This window comes from Eulemur rufifrons, chromosome 3 (assembly GCF_041146395.1).
Source record: "Eulemur rufifrons isolate Redbay chromosome 3, OSU_ERuf_1, whole genome shotgun sequence".
Taxonomy (NCBI): Eukaryota; Metazoa; Chordata; class Mammalia; order Primates; family Lemuridae; genus Eulemur; species Eulemur rufifrons.
The window spans coordinates 23,922,513-23,948,358 of NC_090985.1; the positions used below are offsets into that span (position 1 = coordinate 23,922,513).

Below are 25,846 nucleotides of genomic sequence, written 5' to 3' on the forward strand. Positions count from 1 at the left end.
CCAGTGCACTCCAGCCTGGGCAACAGAGCAAGACCCTGTCTCTAAAACAAAACAAAACAAAACAACTCTGAGATGGTCACTCTCGTATATAACTTTTGTTATTTCCTTGGGGTTGATTCCTAGATTACTTTATGTGTTCAAGTGATCTTTATATACAGCTTGAGTGATTTTCAAGATTGTACTAATCACACTCCCACCATCTCCTCCCCAGCACTGAATATTAATGATGTATGGTAGCTTTTTAATCATGTGTTGAATTTGCATGGTGCTTATTTTAGACTTTTAGACAGTCTCCATCTTCACTACCTTAAGCTCAGACCTAAAATTTGAGGCTTGATTCTCGCAGTCTACAGCGTATGGGAGAAAATCTCCGTTAGCTTCGTTCCCTTATTCGACCACCACAGTCGCTGCCTCCTAAACTTTACCAAGTGCTATTTTAAAAATCACGCTCTACTAAAACATTTTCATGTGCAACTTTTTTGCTGTTATGATGAAGAGGAATATATATGATGTGTGGCGGACAGACTGGACAGAGGCTGGAGCCCAGCGAGAGGCATGCAAGAGGCTTGGACTACAGACGCCATGGCCTGGCCCTCCCTCCCCCACCCTCTGTCCTTCCCCTCCTCCCTCCTTGACTCCCCCTACCCCACCCTTTCCCCCGCCTCATTCCCTCCCTCCCCCCCACCTAGTTCTTCCTTTCTTCCTCCGTCTCTTCCCTCCTACTTTCCTCCCCCCAGCCCACCCCAACCCCTCCCCTCTCCTTCCCTTCCCTCTCCTCCTCCCCACCTTATGTCCGCAACCCCACCCTCCCCCTTCCCCACCCTTTTTCCTCTCCTCCTTCCCTTCCTTCCCCCTACTCCTCCCTAACCCTGACCCGCTCTCTCTCTCTCTTCCTCACCCCTCCTCCCTGCCGGCCTTCCCTCCCCTCCATCCCACCCTTCCCTCTCTCTCCTTCTCTTCCTCCCCGATTCCCGTCCTCCACTCCTCGGCTCTCCCTCCCCTCCTCCCCACCTCCCCACCTCCCATCTCGCGCACCCCCGCCGCCACAATCCGCCGACCATACACAGTGTGGCCTCTCGTTATCCTAGAGCAGCCCCGGAAGCGTGGGGGCGGTGCCTCAGCCCGTTTCCGGCGACAGTCCTGGAGGGCGACACGCCGGCGCAGGCTAGGGCGCCCGCCCCGCCCCTTTACGCTTAGGCTCGCCCGCTGTGGTCCGGCCGGGTACTGTGGAGCTGCTGGTATACGAGCTCGGCTCAGCCTGGCTGCGCAGCGCTTGCAGAGCTCTCCCTGTTGGTGGGCCCGGGACCGGAGGCGAGGCTCCCCGCGGCTCCGCCTGCAGACCGGGTCGGCTGTGGGCGGCCGGGGCCCGAACGTGCAGGTGGGATGGCGTCTGACCGTAGACATCCAGGGCCGAGAGGGCGGGTTTGATGGGCGGGCAGGGAAGGGGCCCGCACGCAGGTGGGTCGCCGCAGGGAACCTTGGGGAGCCTCAGCTCAAGTCCCTGGGTCATGCTGGGGGCACTGGAGGAAGGGGCAGCCGTGCAAAAGTGCCCGGGGCGCGGGGAGGCTGGCGGCCTTGTCCAGGAGGGGCTTTAGTCCTCGGTGCCTTGGGGAGCCACCGACCAACTGGAGAGGCCGGGAGGAGGAGGCTGTTGGGAGAATGCGGAGGTAGGTGATCACAGCTTAGGCCGACCTAAGAGGCTGAGAGGACAGACTGAGAATGACAGCAGGCTTCTGTCTTCACCTAGAGCCAGGGACCCTCAGTAGCTCACCCCACCTGCCGTCCTCCCTCATCCTCAGCCCCGTTGGGTGGGGGCTGCACAACCTTCTACCTTCATGTCGCTGTTTGCCACAGGTTGGTCCAGGAAGCTAGAATTATCCTGTTTCCTAATTCCAGGGCCCTCAGCTGGTGTGGACCACTGAAGCTGCCAGGTTTCACTCCTTAGCAGGGAGTCACTGGACCTCACTGGGGCTCTCGCTCCCGCAGTCCCAGGATTTCGGGAATAGCTGGGCAATAGGGCACATGTTGGCTCATGTTCTGTAATGACCTGCCTTTTATAACTTACATAAGTAACTTTTTTCACCACCAGGGAGGCCACATTAGGAATCAATTTCTACCTCCTGGCCACCCGTCCACATCACTTGCTGATTGGGGCTGATTCTGGTTTTCCCTCCCTGCAGAGGATAAGTTGTGGGGGGACCTCAGGCCAGGGCAGCCTCTTATCTTCCTTCAGATCCCACAGTGGCCACTGTGCCCAAGATGGCAGCTTCTAGGGCCTCAGGTGAGTTAAGCTTCCTGCCTACCCTCCCCCTCCAACATCTTCATCCCATCCCCCAGTCAGAAGCTGCTCTCTTCTGGAGCTGTAAGCTCAGCAGCTGGTAAAGCCAGGTAGTCTAGCACCCCCAAGGAAAGGGTTCTGAGGTGTAGACTCACAGCCTCCCCCAGGGAGAGGAGCTCTGAGTTCAGCTGGGTCCTCATGGCTGAAGTCAGTTAGTCCTTAGCTCTCTTCAGGGACCTGCTAGTACAAGGTTCATACCGACTGCAGCAGGGCTCTGGGTGGTGGGGCTCCACTAGGCCAAGGCCCCCGTAGCACAGTCTACGACCCAGTGGGTGTGGCCCGGGGCAGCGACGATGTGTTGTTCCAGGAGCAGATGCCGCTGACCTTCCAGGATGTGGCCGTGTACTTCTCTCAGGCGGAGGGGCAGCAGCTGGGCCCCCAGCAGCGGGCGCTGTACAGGGATGTGATGCTGGAGAACTACGGGAACGTGGCCTCTCTGGGTGAGGCTCTCTGTGCCTGGCCTCCTTGGTTTGCAGTGGGGGGCCTCTAAGGAGCTTGGGAGGCTGCTTTGGATCCCAAAGAGGGTCTTGCCACTTGTCCCCAGGTACCAGTCTCATCTCTGCAGAAGGAACATTCCCCCTGGGAGGTTCTGCCTTGCTCCCTAATTCTAGGGACTTCATTCCTGTTGCCAGTAGCCCCATTGGTGTCTCCAGGGGCAGGAGAACTAATGAGTGGATTTTCCTTCACTCACTTTCAGCACATGGGCTCCCCTGACCAACACACACACACACACAGACACACACACACACACGGCACATCTTTACTCACCTGGCCTAGAGGCCACATTGGCTCACCCAGTGTCCTCACTCTCAACAGGATTCCCTGTCCCTAAGCCGGAGCTGATCTCCCAGCTGGAGCAAGGGGAGGAGCTATGGGTCGTGGATCTTTTGGGAGCTAAGGAACCAGAGGTCTTGAGAAGCTGCCAGAAAGGTGAGAGTGGACGGGTAGCCAGTCCCAGGCATGCTGTCCCAATCCTGCCTTCAGAGGCTCCGAGTGAGGGGCCACCTGGGTGATGGTATGCACGTCCATGGCCTCCACCTAGGGCAGTCTCAGACAGACACAGCCCCCATACCCGTGTGAGCACATGCACATACTTGAAAAGGCTTTGTCTTGCTGGTCTGTTTACTTTGCTTTAAAAACATGTATAGTTCTTCCAATCAGATCATATTTTTGTTTTAGCAATTACTTTTATAACACTTTCATTCCCTTGTTTATATAATACATTTCTTTCCCTCTTTTTTTTGATAATAGTTATTGGTTCCCTGCCATGTCCTTTTCTCCTTTATCCCATTCTTTCTTCCATCCCCCAATTTTAGTCAATAGTATTCTTTTTTATTTAATTTTTTTTTTTAAGACAAAGTCTTGCTCTGTCACCCTGTGCTAGAGTGCAGTGGCATCATCATATTTCCCTGCAACGTCAAACTCCTGGGTTCACGTGATCTTCCTGCTTTAGCCTCTCAAGTAGCTGGGACTATAGGCGCGTGCCACAGTGCCTGGCTGATTTTTCTATTTTCAGTAGAGATGGGGTCTCGCTCTTGCTCAGGCTGGTCTTGAACTCCTAAGCTCAAGCTGTCCTCTCGCCTTGGCCTCCCAGAGTGCTAGGGTTAGAGGTGTGAGCCACCTCACCTGGCCAGTATTCTTTTTTAAATGTTTACCTTTGATTCGTTAAATATACTTCTGCTACTTGATTTATCAGCTCTAAGTATTATCTTTGACTTCCAGCTACAATCAGTAGGCTTGTTCTACTTTTCTACCTTTTCCTCCTCATTCTTCTCCCATTTTTTGTTGATTATATTGTTTCTACACTGTCAAAGCATACAACACTTCATCACTCATATCACCATCTTTGTTATTGTCTTATATATGCAGTTAAGTGTATTAATTATTTACCCCAGTCCTTTTACCAAGAATTTCTTTATCATTTCTTGGTTGGCAGAAGCTTGTCTTCTAGCAATTTTTTCAGAAAGGCTCTTGTAAATAATATATCCCAAATGTGTGCAGATTCATAATTGGTTGTATGAAGCCTTTCGTTTCTAAAGGTGGATGAGGCACGGGATACTTACTCATTATCAAGATGTCACCACATAGCTAGGCGTGGTGGTGCACACCTGTAGTCCCACCTACTCAGGAGGCTGAGGCAGGAGGATCACTTGAGCCCAGGAGTTGAAGGTTGCAGTGAGCTGTGATGATGCTGCTGCACTGTAGCCGGGGCGACAGAGTGAGACTCTGTCTCAAAAACCAAATAAACAAACAAAAAAGAAAAAAAACCCTGATAGAACTGCAAGGAGAAATAGATGAATCTACTACTATAGTTGGAGATTCCAACATTTCTCTATCATAAATATATCCAAAAGGTAGAGAGTCAGGAAGGACATAATGGAACTCAACATCACCATCAATTAACTAGAAGTAATTGACAACTATAGACTACTTTATTCAACCATGGCAGAATATCCATTCTTCTTGAGTTCACATGGAACATTCACCAAGATATACCACATTCTGGGCCATCAAACACATTTTAACATATTTAAAAGATTAGAAATCATACAGAGTTTGCTCTCAGACAACAGTGACATTAAATTAGAAATCAATACCAGAAAGATAGCTGGAAAATTCCAAAATACTTGGTCAGTAAACAACATACTTGTAAATATCACATGAGTCTTCAGAAGAAATCTGAAGAGAAATTTTAAAATATTTTGAATTAAATGAAAATCTAACTTATCAAAATTTGCAGGATGTGGTGAAAACAATAATTAGGAATTCATAGCATTACATATATTAGAAAAGGGGAACGATCTAAAATCAATAATCTACACTCCATATCAGGAAACTAGAAAAGAAGAAGAAATTAAACCTGGAGTTTAATTTGCACAAGAAAAGAAATAATAAAAATTAGAGCAGAAGTCAATGAAGTTGAAAGTAGGAAATCAACAGACAAAATCAACAAAACCAAAAGATGGTTGTTTGAAAAGATCAGTAAAATTGATAAGTGTCTAGCTAAACTGAGAAAAAGAGAGAGAGGACACAGATAACTAATCTCGGAAATGAAAGAGGGAACATCTCTACAGAGATGTCCCATGGACATTTAAAGGATAATAAATAATATTATGAACAACTCTGTGCCCAGAAATTTGATAACTTAGATGAAGTGAACCAATTGCTTGAATTGCACAATCTCTCAAACATAAGAAGAAATAGGTCATCTGAATAGGTCTATATCTATTTTTTTTTTTTTTTTTTTTTTTTTTTTGAGACAGAGTCTCACTCTGTTGCCCAGGCTAGAGTGAGTGCCGTGGCGTCAGCCTAGCTCACAGCAACCTCAAACTCCTGAGCTCAAGCGATCCTTCTGTCTCAGCCTCCCGAGTAGCTGGGACTACAGGCATGCACCACCATGCCCGGCTAATTTTTTTCTATATATATTTTTAGCTGTCCATATAATTTCTTTTCTATTTTTAGTAGAGATGGGGTCTCGCTCTTGCTCAGGCTGGTGTCGAACTCCTGAGCTCAAACGATCCGCCCACCTCGGCCTCCCAGAGTGCTAGGATTACAGGCGTGAGCCACCGTGCCTGGCCAGGTCTATATCTATTAACGAAATTGAATCAGTAGTTAATAACCTTTGAAAACAATCCACCAAGCTCAAGTGGGTTCACTTACTAATTCTACCAAACATTCAAAGAAGAAATTACACCATTTCTCTATGATCTCTTCTAGAAGATACAAACAAAGGGAATACTTCCTGATTTCATTGTATGGAGCCAACATTACCCAAACACCAAAACCAAAGACATTACAAGTAAAGAGAACTTTAGACAATTATCTCTTATGAACATAGATACAGAAATCCTCGATCAGTATTAGCAAATCAAATCCAACAATGCATACACAGAATTATACAGCATGACCAAGTAAAATTTATCCAGGTATGCAAGAATGGTTCAACATCAGAAAATCAATGTAATCCACCACATCAACAGACTAAAGAAGAAAAATCACATGATTATATCAAGGGATACAGAAAAAGCATATGACAAAACCCAACATCCATTCATGATAAAAACTCAACAAACTAGGAGTACAAGGGAACTTACTCAACTTTTTAAAAAGCACCTACAAAATCTGTAGCTAACAGCATATTAGATCATTAAATATGAAATGTCAGATTTTCTTTTTTTTTTTTTTTTTTTTGTTTTTTGAGACAGAGTCTCACTCTGTTGCCCGGGCTAGAGTGAGTGCCATGGCGTCAGCCCAGCTCACAGCAACCTCAAACTCCTGGGCTCAAGCGATCCTCCTGTCTCAGCCTCCCGAGTAGCTGGGACTACAGGCATGCACCACCATGCCCGGCTAATTGTTTCTATATATATTTTTAGCTGTCCATATAATTTCCTTCTATTTTTTTAGTAGAGATGGGGTCTCGCTCTTGCTCAGGCTGGTCTCGAACTCTTGAGCTCAAACGATCCGCCCACCTCGGCCTCCCAGATAGCTAGGATTACAGGCGTGAGCCACCGCGCCCGGCCCAGATTTTCAATCAAAACTTTATTATATCTCAAACAAGAAGCAGTACAATTAATCAAAGTATGTGCCTAAGCTAGTGACACAGTTTTGCCATCTTAATGGTATCTTGTTTATGCCATTAACAAGGAGGCCTGGGCCGGGCGCGGTGGCTCATGCCTGTAATCCTAGCACTCTGGGAAGCCGAGGCAGGTGGATCGCTCGAGGTCAGGAGTTTGAGACCAGCTTGAGCAAGAGTGTGACCCCGTCTCTACTAAAAATAGAAAGAAATTATCTGGCCAACTAAAAATATATATAGAAAAAATTAGCCGGGCATGGTGGCGCATGCCTGTAGTCCCAGCTACTTGGGAGGCTGAGGCAGTAGGATCGCTTAAGCCCAGGAGTTTGAGGTTGCTGTGAGCTAGGCTGACACCAGGGGCACTCACTCTAGCTCGGGCAACAGAGCGAGACTCTGTCTTAAAAAAAAAAAAACAAAGAGGCCTGGATAGCAAGTAGTGATGAAATCACAAAAGGCGTTTTCCAGAGCTTGTTGAGAATTGAATATTTTTTCTTGCAAGAAGTGGTCCAAAGCCTGGAAAAAGTGGTAGTCGGTTGATGCAAGATCTGGTGAATATGGTGGATGGCAAGAGAGTTTCCAAGTCTAGCTTCTGTAGTTTGAGCAGTGTTGTTTGTGGGACATGTGGTTGAGCTTGAGAGGATTGGCCTGTCTCTTATTGATCAGTCTCGTCTGCTTAATCACAAGCATCCTCACAATTTTGTCCAGTTGGTTGCAGTAAACATCTGTAATCAATTGACCAGCTTTCATGAAGCCATAGTGGATGATACCAGCACTGGACCACCAGATACCATTAGCTTTTTCTGAAGAATATTCGGTTTTGGACTTTGTTTTGGCATTTCACCTTAATCCAACCATTGTGCCAAATGCTTGCCATTGTCAAAAAGAATCCATTTTTCATCACATGTAACAATACAGTATAGAAAAGGTTCTCCTTTATGTTATAACAGCAGCGAAAGGCAAGCTTTGTGGCAATTTCTCTTCTGACATTAATTCATGTGGAACCCATCTATCCAGCTTCTTTATTTTGCCAATTTGTTTCAGATGGTCCAGTATTGTTGGAATAGTAACACCAAACCTTGCTGCTAATTCACGTGAAGGTTGAGATGGATTCGCTTCCAGTACAGTTTTCAGCTCATCATTGTTTACCTTGGTCTCAGATTGCCCACCAGGCTCATTCTCAAGATTAAAAATCACCAGAATGGAACTTCTCAAACCATTGTTGTACTGCGCGTTCATTAGCCACATCCTTCCAAAGTGCTTCATTGATATTTCGAGCTGTCTGTGCTGCATTGGTTTTATAACAGAACTCGTATTAAAAAATAACACCAATTTTTGACTTATCCATGGTTTCACAAAAATTGCCCTAAAAAAATGTGAAAGATAATCACAAGCCAAAATGTGCATTTAAAAGACTGAGGATGTACCTTCACAATAAAAATAAAACAAGAGTCAAAGTGAAATAACAGAGATACCAACTGTCAAACTTAGTACTTAAGGAAATTGGACATTTCATACTTAATAACCTAATAATTAACAGTAAGAAACTTGAAGCTTTCCTTCCAAGATTAGGAACAAGGTAAGAATGTGCCCTCTCACCACTGCTTTGTACTAGAGGTCCTAGCTGATGCAATAAGACATAAAAAGGAAATAAAAGGTATAGATATTGAGAAGGAAGAAGTAAAACTGTCTTTGTTCATAGACGACATGATCATCTGTGTGGAAATCTGAATGAATCAACAAAAAGACTCCTGGAACTAGGTCTTGAACTCCTAGCCTCAAGCAATCGTCCCTCCTCAGCCTTCCAGAGTGCTAGGATTACAGGTGTGAGCCACTGCGCCCAGCCTAATAAGTGATTTTAGCAAGGCTGCAGGATATAAGGTTAATATACAAAAGTCAGTCACTGTCTTTATACCAGCAATGAACACGTGGAATTTGAAATAAAAAATATATTGTAGTTTACATTAGCACCAGCAAAAACAAAATAGGTATAAATCTAACAAAATATATAAATCTATATGAGGAAAAATACAAAACTGATGAAAAGCTATCAAAGGAGAACTCAAGAAATGAAGAGATATTCTGTCTTCATGGATAAGAAGAGTCAATATTTGGAATTCAACTGCTATGGTAGCAAAAAAAATTATTTTATTTTATTTTTAAAAAAAAGATGGGGTCTCCCTCTTGCTCAGGCTGGTCTCTGACTCCTGAGCTCAAGTGATCTGCCCACCTCAGCCTTCCAGAGTGCTAGGATTACAGGCATGAGCCACTGCGCCCGGCCAACAAAAAAAATTAAAAGAGTCAATATTGTCAGTTTTCAACATGATTTGTAGATTCAACACAATCTCGATCAATATCTCAACAGGTTATTTTGTAGATATTGACAGAATGCTTAAACAACAGACATTCGTTTTCTCACAGTTCTTGAGGCGGGAAGCCTGAGATCAGGGTGCCAGCATGGTCAGTTTCTGGTGAGGGCTTTCTTCCTGGTGTAAAACAGATGGCTGCCTTCTCACTGTGTCCTCACATGGTGGAGAGAGAGCAAGTTAGTTGTCTGGTAATCTATCTCTTTTCTTTTCTTTTCTTTTCTTTCTTTCCTTCCTTTCCTTTCTTTTCTTGAGACAGGATCTCACTCTGTCACTGAGGCTGGAGTGCAGTGGCACAATCAGAGCTCACTGCAACCTCCAGCTCCCAGGCTGAAGCAATCCTACTGCCTCAGCCTCTTAAATAGCTGGGACTATGGTCATGTGCCACCATGCCTGCTGATTTAAAAATTTTTTTTTGTGGAGATTGGGTCTTGCCGTGTTGCTCAGGCTGGTCTCAAACTCCTGGGTCTCAAGCAATCCTCCTGCTCAGCCTCCCAACGTGTTGGGATTACAGGCATGAGCCACTGCACCCAGCCTGGTATCTCTTCTTAATAAGAACACTAATCCCATCATGAGGGCCCCACCCTCATGACCTCATCTAACCCTAATTACCTCTCAAAGGCCCCATCTCCAAATACCATTACATTGGGGATTAGGGCTTCAATATATGAACAGGGGGTTGAGGGGGAACACACTTTTGTCTATAGCAAAATGGATCATAAACCTAAATGCAAAAATATAAAACTCCAAGATAGGAGAAAATCTAGGTGACCTTGTGTTTTATAATCAATTTAGATACAACACGAAAGGCATGATCCATGAAAGAAATAGTTGACAAGCTGCCCTTCATTAAAATAAAAATTTTCTGTTCTGCAAAAGACAACATTAAGAGAATGAGAAGATAGTCCATAGATTAGGAGAAAATATCTGCAAAAAGCACATCTGATAAATGACTATTACCCAAAATATAATATTAAGAAAAGAAACCCCTTAAAACTCAATAGTATGAAAGTGATCAACCTTGTTAAAAAATGGGTAAAAGACCTGAACAGACACCTAACCAAAAAAGATATACAGGTGACAAGTGGGCATATGAAAAGTTGTTCAGTGTCGTATGTCATTAAGGAATTGCAAATTAAAACAATGTGATGCCATCACACACCTGTTAGAATGGCCAAAACCCACAACAGTGAACAGTACCTAGTGCTGGCCAGGATGTGGAGCGACAGGAACTCTCACTCATTGCTGGTGGGAATGCCAAATGGTATTGCCACTTTGGAAGACAGTTTGACTGTCTTACCAAACCAAACATACCCTTACCATACAGTCCAGCAGTTGTGTCCCTTGGTATTTATCCAAATGAATTGAAAATTTGTGTGTGCACACAAACCTGCACATAGGTGTATGTAGCAGCTTTTTTCATAATTGCCAAATCTTAGAAGCACCCAAGATGTTCGTCAGTAGATGAATGGATAAATAAAACTGTGGTACATCCAGACAATGGAATATTGATTCAGGACTAAAAAAATGAGCTACCAAGCCATAAAAAGCCATGGAGGAATCTGAAATGCGTATCACTGAGTGAAAGAAGCCAACCTGAAAAGGCTGTGCTGTTGAACCTTGAACAACATGGGTTGAACTGTGAGGGTCCACTTATACTTGGATTTTTTGCAACCAAACAGACTGAAAATACAGTATTATTATTGGGATGTGAAACTCATGTATACAGAGGACTGACTTTTCATATAAGCACATTCCACGGGGCTGACTGCAGGACTTGAGTATGCTTGGATCTGGGTACGTGTGGGGGGGATCCTGGAACCAATCCTCCACATATACCAAGGGATGACTGTATAATTCCAACTGTATGACATCCTGGGAAAGACAAAACTGTGGGGAAGGCACAAAGATCAGTGGTTGCCAGGGACTAGGGAAGGGAGGAGGGATGAGCAGTGGAACACAGAGGACTTTAGGGCAGTGAAGGAAGCCACACTGTGATACTACTGTGGTGGACACGTGTCAGTTACATTTGTCAAAACCTATGGAAAGTGTGGAACGAAGAGTGAGCTATAACATGAACTCTCAGACTGTGGCTGATGACACCGTGTCAGTGGAGGCCTTGTTGTTGCACCGCTCTGTGTGGAAGTAGGTAGTGGGGAGGTTGTGCATAGGTGGGGATGGGGTAAGTGGGAACTCCCTCTCTTTTTTGCTCAATATTGCTGTGAACCTAAAACTTCTTTAAAAAATAAAGTTTAATTTTTAAAGTCTTTTGTCTTTCCCCAGTACTTTCATCTCCACTGCTGTTGTTCCCTGCTCATGTCCTGCGTTTCCACCTGGTGTCACTTCCCGTCAGCCTGAAGAACTTTTACTATTCTTGTGCTGCAGTCTGCTGTACCAGTTCTCTTAGTTTTCTTTCACTTGAAAGTACCTTTATTTTTCTTTCTTTTCTTTCTTTTTTTTATTCAGCCTTTAAAGATGTTTCACCATTTTCTGGCCTTCATAATTTGTGATGAGGACTCAACAATTAACTAGACCATTGGTTCCCTGTAGGCAATGGGTTGTTCTCCTGCTCTGTGGGTTTGGTTCCCAGTGCTTTGACCGAGATGCACTTCAGCATGGGCTTCCTTGTGTGTGTTCTGCTTGGTGTTCCTTTTGTGTCTTCATCCTGCAGATTTCTGTCCTTCATCAAATTGGGAAAATTTTTGGCCATTATGTCTTCAAATTTCTTTCTGTACCATTCTTTCTGTGGTCTCTTGAGATTCCACTTGTAAGTGACCATGTGAATCATCTAATAGATCTCTAAGTTTCTGTTCATTCTTAAAATCTCATTATCTCTATCCTTCACTTCGGATGATTTCTATTCCTCTAGATTCAAGTTTACTTACTCTTTCCTTGGTTGTGTTCATTCAGCTGTTAAGTCCATCAATGAATTTTTTATTTTAGAAACTGTGGTTTTCAGTTCCAGAATGTCCATTTTGCTCTCTTCTATTATTTCTGTTTATCTGCTGAAACTTCCCACCTCCCTGAGATTTTGATGTTTGGTTTACTTCACTGGGGGAAACTAAAATAGTGGTTTTTAAATCCTCGTCTGTTATTTACAACTTCTAGTTCATTGCAGATGATTGATTTTCTTTTCTCATGAAATGCACTTCCTTTTCTTGGTTCTTTGTATGTTTCCTAATTTTGGCATGGAGATTCTGGATTCTATATGTGTGTGTCTGTGCATCTGTGTAGATGTATATTTGTTTATATGTGTGTATATTTGTGTGTGTATATATATGTGCATGAGAGTGTGTATATGTGAGTGTTTGTGTGTGAGTGTGTGTATCAGCATGTACGGTTGGTCAGGTGCACGTGCTTTTACAAGTTATATTTGGCTGGCATTATCCACACCCTTTCTGAGACTTGTGTGTCGGCACCTCCTAGGGGTCTGCCGTTGTGAACATTGGTCCTGCTCACAGATGTTCTTTCCCAGGCTGGTGCTAGCTCCTTATGGATGGGAATATTTGCTGGACACTTTTGAGAGCCTCAGTTTTCTTGTGGCATCTTCACAACTTTTGGGGACAGTTTTTCCTATTGGCATTGCCTTTGCCAGCACGTCCACAGAACTCAGTTTCCAGAGACTACTACCTCGTGTTTTCACTGAAAATGTAGTTTTTTTTTTTCCAGAAAGTTTATTTTCTTTGTATTCTATTCTTGTTGTGGTATCCTGAAGATGTGAGAAGATTCAGAAAAAAAATTTGTTCCCACTGGGACAAGATGGTAAAATTCCAATTTATGATTTTATGTTTCCTTCTAAGTTGGGGTGAGGAGAGGGATCTACCTGCCTTTCTCCACAATTTCCCTTTGTTCTAGGGTTTTTTCTTTTTTTTTTTTTTTCTTCTCCTATGGAGAATAGTAATCAGAAGAGATACAAGATAGAAAATAAAGATTTTGTTACTCACAGGGCCTGGGGTACGTAGTATACTTGAAGGCCATGGAAATCGGTCTGCATGAGGAAAAGGGACACAGGGTGAGGTGCTTAGCTTCATGTGACCTGGGCAGTGGGTACATGAAAGGTTGGGGCGGGGGTTCTGTCCCAACCAATTTGATGTTCATTTTATGAGAGAAAATACAGGAAAAATTCTAGCTAAAGCACAAATTATGGTTTGAAACCCCATGTCAAGCCATTTCCCCATGTGAAAGGGTCTGGCCATGAGAAAAGTGTGGTTCTTCCTGAAGTTGGGAATGCAGTTGACTACATGGGTCTTATTAAACAACTGGATGTCTTGAGATGTATGTTGGAGATGGTCCTATGCTGGGCAGAGTTGTTAATACACATGCAACAGGAGGTGCCTCAGATGGCACAGCCCCTTCCTCTAGGCAATCACCACCTGAGCCATCTGAGCTGGAGATCCAGGGAGTTTGCGTCAGAGAGAGCACTGTGTACGTTTTGAATGTGTGTGAATGGCAGATAGGTGGGGTGTCAGCCTGAATTTGCTTGTTGTGGAATGCTTATCATTTTCCTACCAGTCCTGAGGCTAAGGCTGTGCCCAATGTGATGGGTAGGAGTATAGTGCCTTTGTTCTGATATTTAGGGGTGTGGCAGAGGGGAGGGTAGAAATCACAATGTAGTCGCAGGCCAGGGGACACCAGTGTGCATTTCCTGGGGTAGTGGGGACATGAAGAGGGCTGGGAAAGCAAAGTGATTTACCTGTGGATGTTCCCATGGGGGTAGGTCTGCTGTGCTTCCCTGCTGTGTTTTGGGAAATGTCAGCCAAGTGTTGAGTGGGTAAAGTGATGGGGCTGTGTGAGTCCATGTGCGTTCACCCCAGGGCAGATGTGTAATATGTCATGTCCCCTGATGCAGTTGGAATAGTGAACTACATAAATTATGCAAAAATGGCCCAGGTGGCTGCAGTTGAGTTGTAGGGACAGGAGAGAGTAGGCCTGGAGAGACACTCTTATGTAGTTGATAGGAACGAGCTGAGAGAGGCCTTTAGATGCAAGGAGGAAGCAGAACTAGTGTTGCCTGATCCACAGCTCTTGCCCCAGCCTCTGCCCACTTAATAAAAATGTTATTTCTATTTATGAATTGGCCATGGTTGGTAGGGGATATGGTGAAGGACATGGTGAGGTAATTAGGGTGATTCCCCTCTGGTAGTAGAGGCAACACGGGTGGGTGCAGGATGGTTTGTGGTTGGAAGTGTGAAGGGAGCAGCCCCCCAGGAAACTACTACTAGCTGAGGGTTTTAAGTGGGCTGCATAGGATGGGGAGTGAAGGGCAGGGGTACTGTGTGCACTCTAGCGGGACATCATGGAGAGGGAGGTATTCTTGTGCATTGTTCAGGTTGCTGGTGTGGGTAGGTATAATTTTGTGCTGCCACACAGATGGCAGGGAATGTACTCAACAGTTGGCAACATTTTTATACAAGTGTGGTTCGTATGTCAAGCAATAGGCTATTTCAGCAAAATAAAATTCAGTAGGGTTCCTGGGGTCTGTATTTTATAGACAGCCCTGTAGGTTGGAGTCTAAGTCCAAGTCCATATTTAGGGTAGAGGCAATTATTTTTTTCTTCTTCTTCTTTTTTTTTTTTTTTTAAATAGAGACAGAGTCTTAGTCTGTTGCCCTGGCTGGTCTCCAGTGCCTGGGCTCAGGTGATCCTCCCCGCTCAGCATCCCCAGTAGCTGGGGCTACAGGCGTGCGTCACCACGCCCAGCCAGAGGCAGTTCTTTTAATCCTAGTTTAGGTGCGTGGAATAGTCACTGGAGTCTGGGGAGGAATCTATGTCTTTGGTGATGATTTTGATGAAGTTGGGCAATGCCGTCTTCCACAAGATGGGAGCCATCTGGGTGGAGGATGTTCTTCCCAGTGGGCTGTCCCCATCAGGAAGGCTTTGCAGTTCACCAGGAGCCTCTTCACATTTCTGATGCTGTTTGATGTATTAATAATTGCGCTGCATTTATTGGCCAAACTGTTGGTCGTGCATAGATCTAGGGGCTGCTGTGGGGTCTACTGGGACACAGTTAGTGAAGGATTGGGGAGTTTCCATATCTGTGCCGCCTGAGTAGTTTACCCATAAGCATACCACCTTTGGGCACAAAAATGACCTTAGTTTAAGATGACTTTATCTAAATTTCCCTGCAATCTGGGCTTTGCCCTGTGAAGATGCATGTTGGGTCATTAGCGCGAAGGGCACTCAGCCACCCTGGCTTTAAAGCTGGGCATCCCACGGGCCATCTTCCGGTTGTTACGCTGTTTTTAATCATGCAGGGATGATACCGAGACTGGTTTATTATGCAATGAGTGGGGAGCATCCAGGCCCAGTGCAAGCTCCTGTACTCCACCCTGGGGTGCAGTTTCAGACCATTTCACTGCGATTCCAGCAGGAATCAGGTTATTAAGCCCTGTGAATCCAACATTACCTGCTTACATCCAGCAGGTAAGCAACAAATAAGCCCCAATCATTTAGAACAACAGCACCTTACAATGCTGGTGGTTTCTTTCCAGGGGATGCCTTGTGGATGTTGGTTTGTGGCTAGGTTGCCTTCCTTGTGATCAGGCCTCCCATTCTTGTTGGATCGCTTCCTCAAGAGTTGTCCCTGGACCTCCAAAGCACCCAGGTGGCACTCTAGTGGCACCCAAAGAAGGGGTAGGGGACCAGCGAAACCAATCTGCCTATCTCCCCTGGGCACAGGGCACGGGCCCCCCTGGGCATTTTCCACTGTCGCATTTTAGCATAGGAAGTAAAGTTTTGTATTACTGTCTTAGCCATATTAGGAGTTCAGGGAATGCCTGTCTGTGAGCCCTAGCATTGACCTAGGGCTGCGGCACCCCCATGTCCTCAAATGTGCCCTTTCTCCAGAGGACAGGAGAACTCAGGAACATCTGTGTCTAGGGGAGAGTGCCCCACTGTGGTATGCATGTTTGCAGGCGTCTGCAGTGTCATAGCACTAGATTCCTCTAAGTGAATATCAGTGTGTGGGGAAGTGTGGTCACTCACAGACTGAGGGGCAGTCTGAGGAGGCAAGTTTTTTCTGAACAGGGGCTCCCTGTAAGGGTTTGCCTTGAGTGAGAAGCCATCTATTTCCATTTGCCTGACCATTCGGCCAGACCCCTGGCCACGGCCTAGGAGACTGTAAATCTGTGGACCAACATCAGTTTGGACTTCAGGCATGTTGCAGTGATAGGTGAATGCTGCCAGCTCAGCCAGTTCCTCTAACACTGTGGGCAAGGGACCAGGCATGGGGGAAGCCACATCCTCCTGGAGTTTGGAAAGACCCTCTGTGTCAGGTTGAAGGCCTGGTCCTGGAGGTGACATTTCTGTTTACTGTTCTGAGCCTCTGCTGGGCTGTCTCGTGCCTGTGGCCTGGCAGGGATCTGAGCCCTTGGGAGCTCTCGTTCTGATCCTGTGAGGGGCTGTCAGTCTCTAGTAGCACCCAATAGGCAGATAGGATTTGCTTTTCTGGAGGGTACATCCAGCTGCTGTTTGAGGCAGATATTTAGTCCAAAACCCCATGGACCACGTTTGGTCCATAGGGTCTGTGAGACATAGTGGAGTGTCACCAGAGCTTCCCCACGACAGGGACACCAGAGGTGAGGCTCATCAGACTGCTTGTTGGGCTGGGTGAAGGGCTGTATTTTGAGCCTCGCCCAATGAAAGGTAGGCGCTTTATGGGTTATGGCGTGAGTATTCGAGTGAAGTGTGGAGTGTTGTCTCCAAAACATGAAGGATTCACGTGAATGTTGCGCCTAAGAGCTGTGGGTGGTGTCAGTGGCAGTAGTTTATGTTTCACACCGAATGGGCTCTCCTGCCCCCTGACAGATCAGAGAGTGCCCATGAATTTTACTGAAAGCACTGGCCCCTGTCCTTTGTGTGGGGTGATTGCCTAACCCTTATTTTGAGGATAGGCCATAATGATATGTAAATGTGAATGGCTTCTTCAGAGGAACCTTTAACAAGAGATCACTGATAGAATACCATAAATGGCCATGTGTAAGAGATGGCCATACACCTCATCTAGGGTTTGTATGCAGAGATTGTGGGCAGTGGCTGGGCTACTCAGGTACCCCCTTGGAAGCCGAGTGAAGGTGTATTGTGTTGCTTTGAAAGTGAAGGCAAATTGTAGTTGAGACGTCTCGTCAGTGGATATAGAGTAAAACACATTGGCTGTATTGGCCAAATTGAGGACTGCAAAGTGGGTGCCTGGGGCCATTTGAATATCTTCAGTCATTTCTATTATATTAGGTATAGGGGCCTTTATTGGAGAAACTTGGGCATTTCAGTCTCCGTAATCAATGGTAAAGCGCCACTCTTTGGCACTTTGGTAGCGAGTTTGAGTACAGGCCAGACTGGGCTATGAAAGGGGGAGATAGTTTTATAACCTTGGGCTTTAGCAAGTCTTTAGTTACTAGGCAAAGACCAGCGGTTCCTTAAGTGATACTGAGAGGTGCTTACCATCTATACTGGAAGTGGCAGGTGGATGGGTTCCCAATGGGCTGCTCCAACCAGAAGGGCACACCACCACACCCGGCTAATTTTTTCTATTTTTAGTAGAGACAGGGTCTCGCTCCTGCTCAGGCTGGTCTCGAACTCCTGAGCTCAAGAGATCCTCCTGCTTCGGCCTCCCAGAGTGCTAGGATTATAGGCATGAACCACCGCGCCCGGCCCTACATTATAGTTTAAACATAACTTTTATATGTACTGGGAAACCAAAAAATTTGCATGACTTGCTGTATTGTGATTATTATTCACTTTATTATAGTGATTTGGAACCAAATCAGCAATGTCTTTGAAGTGTGCCTGTATTTATTACCTCAGTTTTGAAATAGTCTTAATATCTCTGAATCATTTACGAATGACAGAAAAAGTAACCACATTACTAGCAAAATATAATGTAAAATTAACATTAAATTCCTCAGAAGCTGTAATGTTTAAAAAATTAATATTAAAAATCCTTAGAGACATTAATTTTTAAAAATTATATAAATCTTTAATTGTACTCAGAAAGACTACGTAGACAATGTTTATATGTCTACAGAATTTTACAGTATTGTTGGGATTTCTTTGTAATAAGAATCCATGTATAAAGGGCACCATTTTTTAAAAATTTTATCGCATTTTAGTAGTAACTCATGTTCATGTTGCATATTCATGCATTAAATCCCAGTTTAGATAAGGGTCACTTTATTATTAAACCCAATTTAAGAAATATAAGCAGCTTTAGCTGTTTGGTTTGAAAAGGCCAGGTCTACCCATGCATTAAAATGTGCTATATCTGTATTTCACATATCTGTTGTCTAGATTGTCTAGTAACAGTTCGATTAGCATGGACTAGAAAAACATAGTCACTTTTAAGTGTACTTAAATTTCCATGGAGATTTTCTTTATTTCAATCTGGTGTTTCAGATAATGACATTTTCAAACTAGGAAATGTAAATTTTTTCATCTTCTTTTGTTGTAATTTTTATTATCTAATATCAAAAATTTCATATCTTATTTACATAAAAATCTTCAAGAAAACTATTATCATCCATTCCCAGAAAAGTCTGACTTAAAGTGGATAAAAATTTGCCCAGCTCCAACTTTGTAGTCCTCGGTTTTTTTTTGTTTGTTTGTTTGTTTTTGAGACAGAGTCTCACTCTGTTGCCCGGGCTAGAGTGCCATGGCGTCAGCCTGGCTCACAGCAACCTCAAACTCCTAGGCTTAAGCAATCCTTCTGTCTCAGCCTCTCAAGTAGCTGAGACTACAGGCATGCGCCACCATGCCCGGCTAATTTTTTTTCTATATATATTCTTAGCTGTCCAAATCATTTCTTTCTATTTTTTTAGTAGAGACGGGGTCTCACTCTTGCTCAAGCTGGTCTCAAACTCCTGACCTCGAGCAATCCTCCCACCTCGGCCTCCCAGAGTGCTAGGATTACAGGCATGAGCCGGCCAAGTCCTCGTTTTTAACCAGCCACACTACACCCTCTTGTAGGAGAACATGGGTGTCCTGACCCAGCGTGGCCAGGCCTCCCTGTGAACTTGAGGGTAGAACCCCTAGGGATCACTCTGTTTAGCCAGTCCTGGAGAAGGGAGTCAATACCCCTGGTCTGTGAAGAGAGGAGGGTCCACATTTTCCTTTTCAGGCACATACATATCCCATGTGCATGTATACAAACACACACACACTTGTATATAATTTCTCTCCCATTGTCTATTTGTGCTTGGTCACTGTTGGCAATGGGGTAGATTTATAAGTCTTGGTATGCAATAGAGCAAGTCACCCCATCTTGCTGTCTGTCTTCAGTGGTATCTTGCCTATTTTTGACCTTTTGCATTTCCATATTAGTTTAGAAGAAGAAAAAAGCTGGTATTTTGATTGGAGTTGCGTTAAATCAATTTGAGGAGTAGTGGATATCTTTACAATCTGAATATTTCAGTCATGAACATGCTATATCCCTTCATTTTTTTAGGTCTGAATTTCACTCAATAATGTGTTATAATTTTATGCAAAGAGGTCTTTTATCTCTTTGGTTAGATTTATTCCTAGGTGTTTGGTATTTTTTCGATGCTAATCTTAGATGGTCTTTTTGTCCTTATTTTTCCAGTAAATTATTTTTATTTATCCTTCATATTATAGCCAGGGCATTATGTTAATTTTTTCTTTAAAAATGCTTTTTATTGAAATATACACACATAAAAGTATACCAATTGTATCGCTTACTGAATGTTCACAAGTCAGACCCAGCCATGTAACCAGCACCGATTAAGAAACAAAACATCATCTGCACCAAGAAGCAGGACTGCCCCAAGGGTAACCACTGAGTTCACTTGGTTTAGAACTTTTTATAGGTGGGATTGTGTGGCATATACTCTTTCACGTGTGGGTTCTTTTACTCAGAATTATGTTTATGAGATTTATCCATGCTGCTGTGTGTAGTTGTGGTTCATGCATTGGTGTATAATCTTCCCTGATGTAGCTATACCATGATTTATTCATTCATTTTGCTATTAATGAGCATTTGGGGAGTTTCCTATTTGGGTTTATATAATACCTTTTTAAATTGTATTTTCTAGCTATTTCTAACTACATTTTATACATAGAAATATAACTAATACTTGGATTTGATATTTGGCTAACTTGATAAACTCTTAATTCTAATAATTTACCTATAGATTATTTTTATTTTCTGTGAATGATGATTTTATTTCTTCCTTCCTAAACTTTATATGCTGTATTTATTTTTGTTGTCTTTTACTGTCTTTTAAGCTCAGTGTAGTGTTGATTGGAGCAGTGATGATGGGGAGACCCACCGTCCAGCAGGGCTTTGCACACTCACCCCTTCCTTGGAGTGTCATGTTTGTCATTAACATTTTATAGATACCAATCTCATATTAAGGAAGTTTCCTCCAGGTCCTAGTTCTCTAAGAGTTTTTGTTTGTTTGTTTTAAGCAGAAACGGGTGGTTGAATTTTTGTCAAAAGGTTTTTCTGCATTTCTTGAGATCAAAAATTTTTTCTCTAAGAGTGGTGAGTTATACTGATTGATTTTCCTAATGCTGTACTAAACTTGCATTCCTGGAATAAACCCAACTTGTTTATGATGTGTTATCCTTGTTATAAATTACTGGATTTGGCTTGTTAATGTTTTATTTGGGATTTTTTTTTTTTTTTTACTTCCATAACTGTGAATGAAATTGGCCTTAAATTTTCTTTTCTCATACTGTTGTCAAGTTTTGGTATCAGAGTTTAATTAACCTCACAACAGGAGTTGGGGCATGTATCATCTCATTTTATTTTCTGAATGTAACTGATCAAGAATAAAAGACAATGAACAAATAACCAAAATGAAAGAGGAGCCATCAACACAGATACTACAGACTATAATAAAAAGATACTTTGAACACATTTATGCCAATAATTTTGGACATTGGGATAAAATGTATGAATATCTTAGAAAAATATGATTTATCAAAGTTGACACAAGAAAAGGTTAATACATATTTCATTAAGTATTAAAGAAATTGACTCGTGGCCAGGCACGGTGGCTCACGCCTGTAATCCTAGCACTCTGGGAGGCCAAGGCAGGAGGATCACTCAAGATCAGGAGTTAGAGATCAGCCTCAGCAAGAGTGAGACATGTCTCTACTAAAAAAAATAGAAAGAAATTAGCTGGACAACTAAAAATATATAGAAAAATTAGCTGGGCATGGTGGCACATGCCTACAGTCCCAGCTACTTGGGAGGCTGAGGCAGAAAGATTGCTTAAGCCCAGGAGTTTGAGGTTGCTGTGAGCTAGGCTGATGCCATGGCACTCTAGCCCAGGCAACAGAGAGAGACTCTGTCTCCAAAATAATAATAATAATAATAAAAAAGAAAGAAAGAAATTGACTCATGATTTAAAATCCTTCCTTAAAATAAATGTGAAGCCCAGATGGCTTCACCAACTCGTACCAAACATTTAACAAAGAAATAGCAGCTATCTTACTTACACTTGCAATAGAAGTTGGTTTATGCTGTACATATAATTTTAAAACCCGATTTTTCACTTTATAATATATCATAGACTTTTCATTTAATTAATATATATCCTTCTGTTATATAATTATAATGGCAGAATGGTATTCCATTATGTGAGTATTCTATAATTGGTTTAAACTACCCCCTATTTTTGGACATTTGTGTTCTTTGTCTCCCTACAAATTATAAGGAGCTCTTCATCTGCTCATAGTAGTCATTTCTTTGTACATTTGACTATCCATTTAGGGTAAATTCCTAGAAGAATAATTTTAGAGACAAACAGTGTGTAATATATCAATTTTTTTGGTACATATTGCCAAGTTTCCCTTTTATTTTTTTATTTTTAGTTTCCTAACCCTCTACCCCTCATCTTTCTCTTTTAAAAGTCATATATATTTATAGTTCCACCAACAGTATATGGAGGTGATTGTTTCTTCAGTTCTCTTCAGTGCTGGGTATTATTATTATTTTTTTAAGTCTTTAGCATAAAGTCCAAACTTCTCCACTTTTTTTACAGTGCCTTCCATGTCTGTTCCCTGGCTCCTGCTGCCCCACTCTCCCCCTCAAACTTCTTGCTTGAGCTATCATGAGGCTCTTTAGTTCTTAAATGTGATTATTTTGCCTGCCCCAGCTAACTTGTCCTTGTTAGGCTTCAGTTTGAACTTCATTTCCTCCTGGAATCTTCTCTGACCATATAGACTAGGTTCGGGGCCATGATGCATTTCTACACATTTCTAAATAGTTTCCATATCACATGGTTTATCATTCTTAAAAATTTACTTGCTTAATTATCTACCTGAATGGAACATAAGCTTCATGAAATCAGACACTATTTGTTTTCCTATTATATTCCTTACCTAGAACATGGCTGGCTTTCTAAATATTTGTTGAATGAATGAATTTGCCAATTTTATAGGTGAAAAAGTATAATTTGTTTTAATTTCCATTTCTTTGGTAACCAATGGACTTGAATATTTTTATGCTGTTGATTGGCCATCTTTAGTTCTGGATTCTGCCTGTCACGTATTTTTCTATTGGAGTATTTATGTTTTGCATAATGATTTATCGGAGCTTTTAACACATTATGGATATAATCCCTGATGGATGGTTTTCTCTAGTAATTCATTTATGTTTTTATGTAACAGATTCTGAGATTGGGACGGAGAAGGAACTGTCCATTCTAAACCAGAAATGTTCTGAAGAAGTAAAAACCCCAGAATTTATACCAAGAAGATTCGTAAGGGGTAATCCACAGGCACCTGATTTTCAGGAAGCTTGGGACCAGGAGCATAAACTAGAAGAGCACCTGGCAAATACTGTTGGGCAGAGTTTGAAGAAACCCCATCTTTATAAAAGAGTTTTTATAAAAGAAGCTGTCGTGGATAGGGAAAGCTCTCCAGGAGAAAAAAACCAGGAGTATAGTGCATTTGATAGAAATTTGAATCTGAACCAAAGTGTTGTTAGACGTCAAAGAAATAAAAGAGGAGAGAGAATCTTTAAATGTGACATATGCAACAAAATCTTCAAATACAATTCAGACCTAAATAGGCATCAGAGAAGTCACACTGGGGAAAAGCCTTATGAATGTGGCCGATGTGGCCGAGCCTTTACTCACAACTCAAGCCTTATTCTGCACCATCGAGTTCACACTGGAAGTAAACCTTTTAAATGTGATGAATGTGGGAAGACTTTCGGGCTCAATTCCCACCTCCTTCTCCATCAGAGAATTCACACTGGAGAGAAACCTTTTGGGTGTAGTGAATGTGGGAAGGCCTTCAGTCGAAGCTCAACTCTTATTCAACATCGTATAATTCACACAGGAGAGAAACCTTACAAATGCAATGAATGTGGAAAAGCCTTCACCCAGAGCCCCCAGTTAACTCAGCATCAGAGAATTCACACTGGAGAGAGGCCCCATGAGTGCAATCAATGTGGGAAGGCCTTTAGTCGGAGTTCAAGCCTTATTCAGCATCAGAGAATTCATACTGGAGAGAAGCCCCATAAATGCAATCAATGTGGGAAAGCCTTCAGTCAAAGCTCAAGCCTTTTTCTCCATCATAGGGTTCATACTGGAGAGAAACCCTATGTATGTAATGAATGTGGCAGAGCCTTTGGTTTTAACTCTCACCTTACGGAACATGTAAGGATTCACACTGGAGAAAAACCCTATGTTTGTAATGAGTGTGGCAAAGCCTTTAGTCGGAGTTCTACTCTTGTTCAGCATCGAAGAGTTCACACCGGGGAGAAGCCTTATCAGTGTGTTGAATGTGGGAAGGCCTTCAGCCAGAGCTCCCAGCTCACCCTACACCAGCGAGTTCACACTGGAGAGAAACCCTACAAATGTGGTGACTGTGGGAAGGCCTTTAGCCGGAGGTCAACCCTCACTCAGCATGAGAGAATTCACAATGGAGAGAACCCTCGTAAATGCAGAAAATGTGGTCCAGCTTTTGTTCCTGGCTCTGGCCTTATACCAGATGGACAGATTCTCCCTGGAGAGAAATGTGGCAGAGCCTTCAACCATGGTCCAAACCTTGTTCTGCACTGGATAATTCACACTGGTGAGAAATCCTTTGGATGTAAGGAATGTGGAAAAAATTTCAGTCCCACCTCACAACCCTTTGAAGATCAGAAAATCCAGGCTGAGGAAAAACACTACAAATATCAAGAATGTGGAAAAGCCTTGGGTGGGGGTTCTACCCTTATTCAACATCAGGTAACTCATACTGATGAGAAACCCTATCACCCTGTGTGTAGGAAAGCCTTCATCCAGAGTTTGCAACTCACACCAAATCAGCGAACTCATGTTGAAGAGAAACCTCCTTTAAATGATGGATCTGAAAGATACTTTATTCATATCAAAAAGATTTTCTAAGAATCACATTTTTGATATGATAAATGTGGAAAACAATTTTGCAATTGTTCATTTTATGTTGGATAGGATGGCATAATGAAAGTTAAATGAGGTCTAAATATTACTGTCAAAGCAAAATAAACACTTCAGATGACTATTAAAGTCATTTTGTTTGAAAGTAAACATGAGAGAATTCATTCTGGAAAATAAGGCTGTCTGTGTTAAGGTTGCTGTTCTCCTCAGGAGGTGAGCCATGTAGTGCTACATTCAAATATGAGTGGAGGGCATGAAAAGTGAGTCCACCTGATTTCCCTCCAGTCTTATCTCTTCTTTCCTATCTAAGCCCAGGCTTGTACCTGAGTATATCCAGTTTCAGTCCTGCACACCTGCCTCCAGGTGTGGTGCAGAGAACTTTGGCAGGCCAGGCAGACTCAAGTGTTATTCCATCAGGATGGTCTGGCCCATCTCCCCCACAAACCTACAGAGTCACTGCAGGTGGAGTTCCTTCCTCATTTGGAGCCCCAGTTTTTACATTTGTAAAATGAAAGTTGTTTTATTTTTTAGTTTTAAGGAATTGTCCAGTTCATCAGAGGAGGGACCTCAGGGGCCAGTAAAACAGGGGGCTGCCAAGTAGCTCCACTTTTGAAAACTTAATTACTGATAAGATTTTTTTAAAGGTAGGTTTATTGTTGTATAATTTGTATATAATAAGTTCACTCTTTTTAGTGTATAGTTCTATGGGTTGTGTAGCAACCACCCCAGTCAAGACAGAACATTCCTGTCACAACCCAGAATTCCTTTTGTGCGTGCCTGTGATCAGCCATTCCTCACTCCTAGTCCCTGGAAACCACTGGTTTTCTGTCCTATAACCTCACCATTTCCAGAATCATACTGTGTGTAGTCTTTAGAATCTGTCTTCTTGCACTTAACATAATGCATTGGAGGCTCCTCTATATTGTGTATATCAATAGTTCATTCTTTGTTATTGCTGAGTAGCATTCCATTGTATGAATGGAGCAGTTTGTTTATCCATTCACCCATTAAAAGATATTTGGGTATTTTCAGTAAGGGACAACTATGAATAAATCAGCTATAACATTTAACTACACGCTGTTTGTGAACCTGACTTTTCAGTTTTCTTGGGAAAATAGCAAGGAGTGGGATTGGTGGGTCACATGGCCAGCTTATGTTTAACTTGTTAAGAAATTGTTTTCCAAAGTCAGTTATACATTCCCACT

General features: G+C 43.0%; 1 protein-coding gene across 1 annotated transcript; it reads left to right on the top strand.

Annotated features, from left to right (window-relative positions):
- The first annotated feature begins 1,166 nt into the window (after window positions 1-1,166).
- Window positions 1,167-24,721, top strand: ZNF251 (zinc finger protein 251). The gene is given in 4 exon segments (XM_069466725.1): window positions 1,167-1,378; window positions 2,646-2,778; window positions 3,155-3,268; window positions 22,903-24,721. Coding segments are annotated over 3 exon segments (1,983 nt in total). The 5' UTR covers window positions 1,167-1,378; window positions 2,646-2,651; the 3' UTR covers window positions 24,645-24,721.
- The last annotated feature ends 1,125 nt before the right edge of the window (window positions 24,722-25,846 follow it).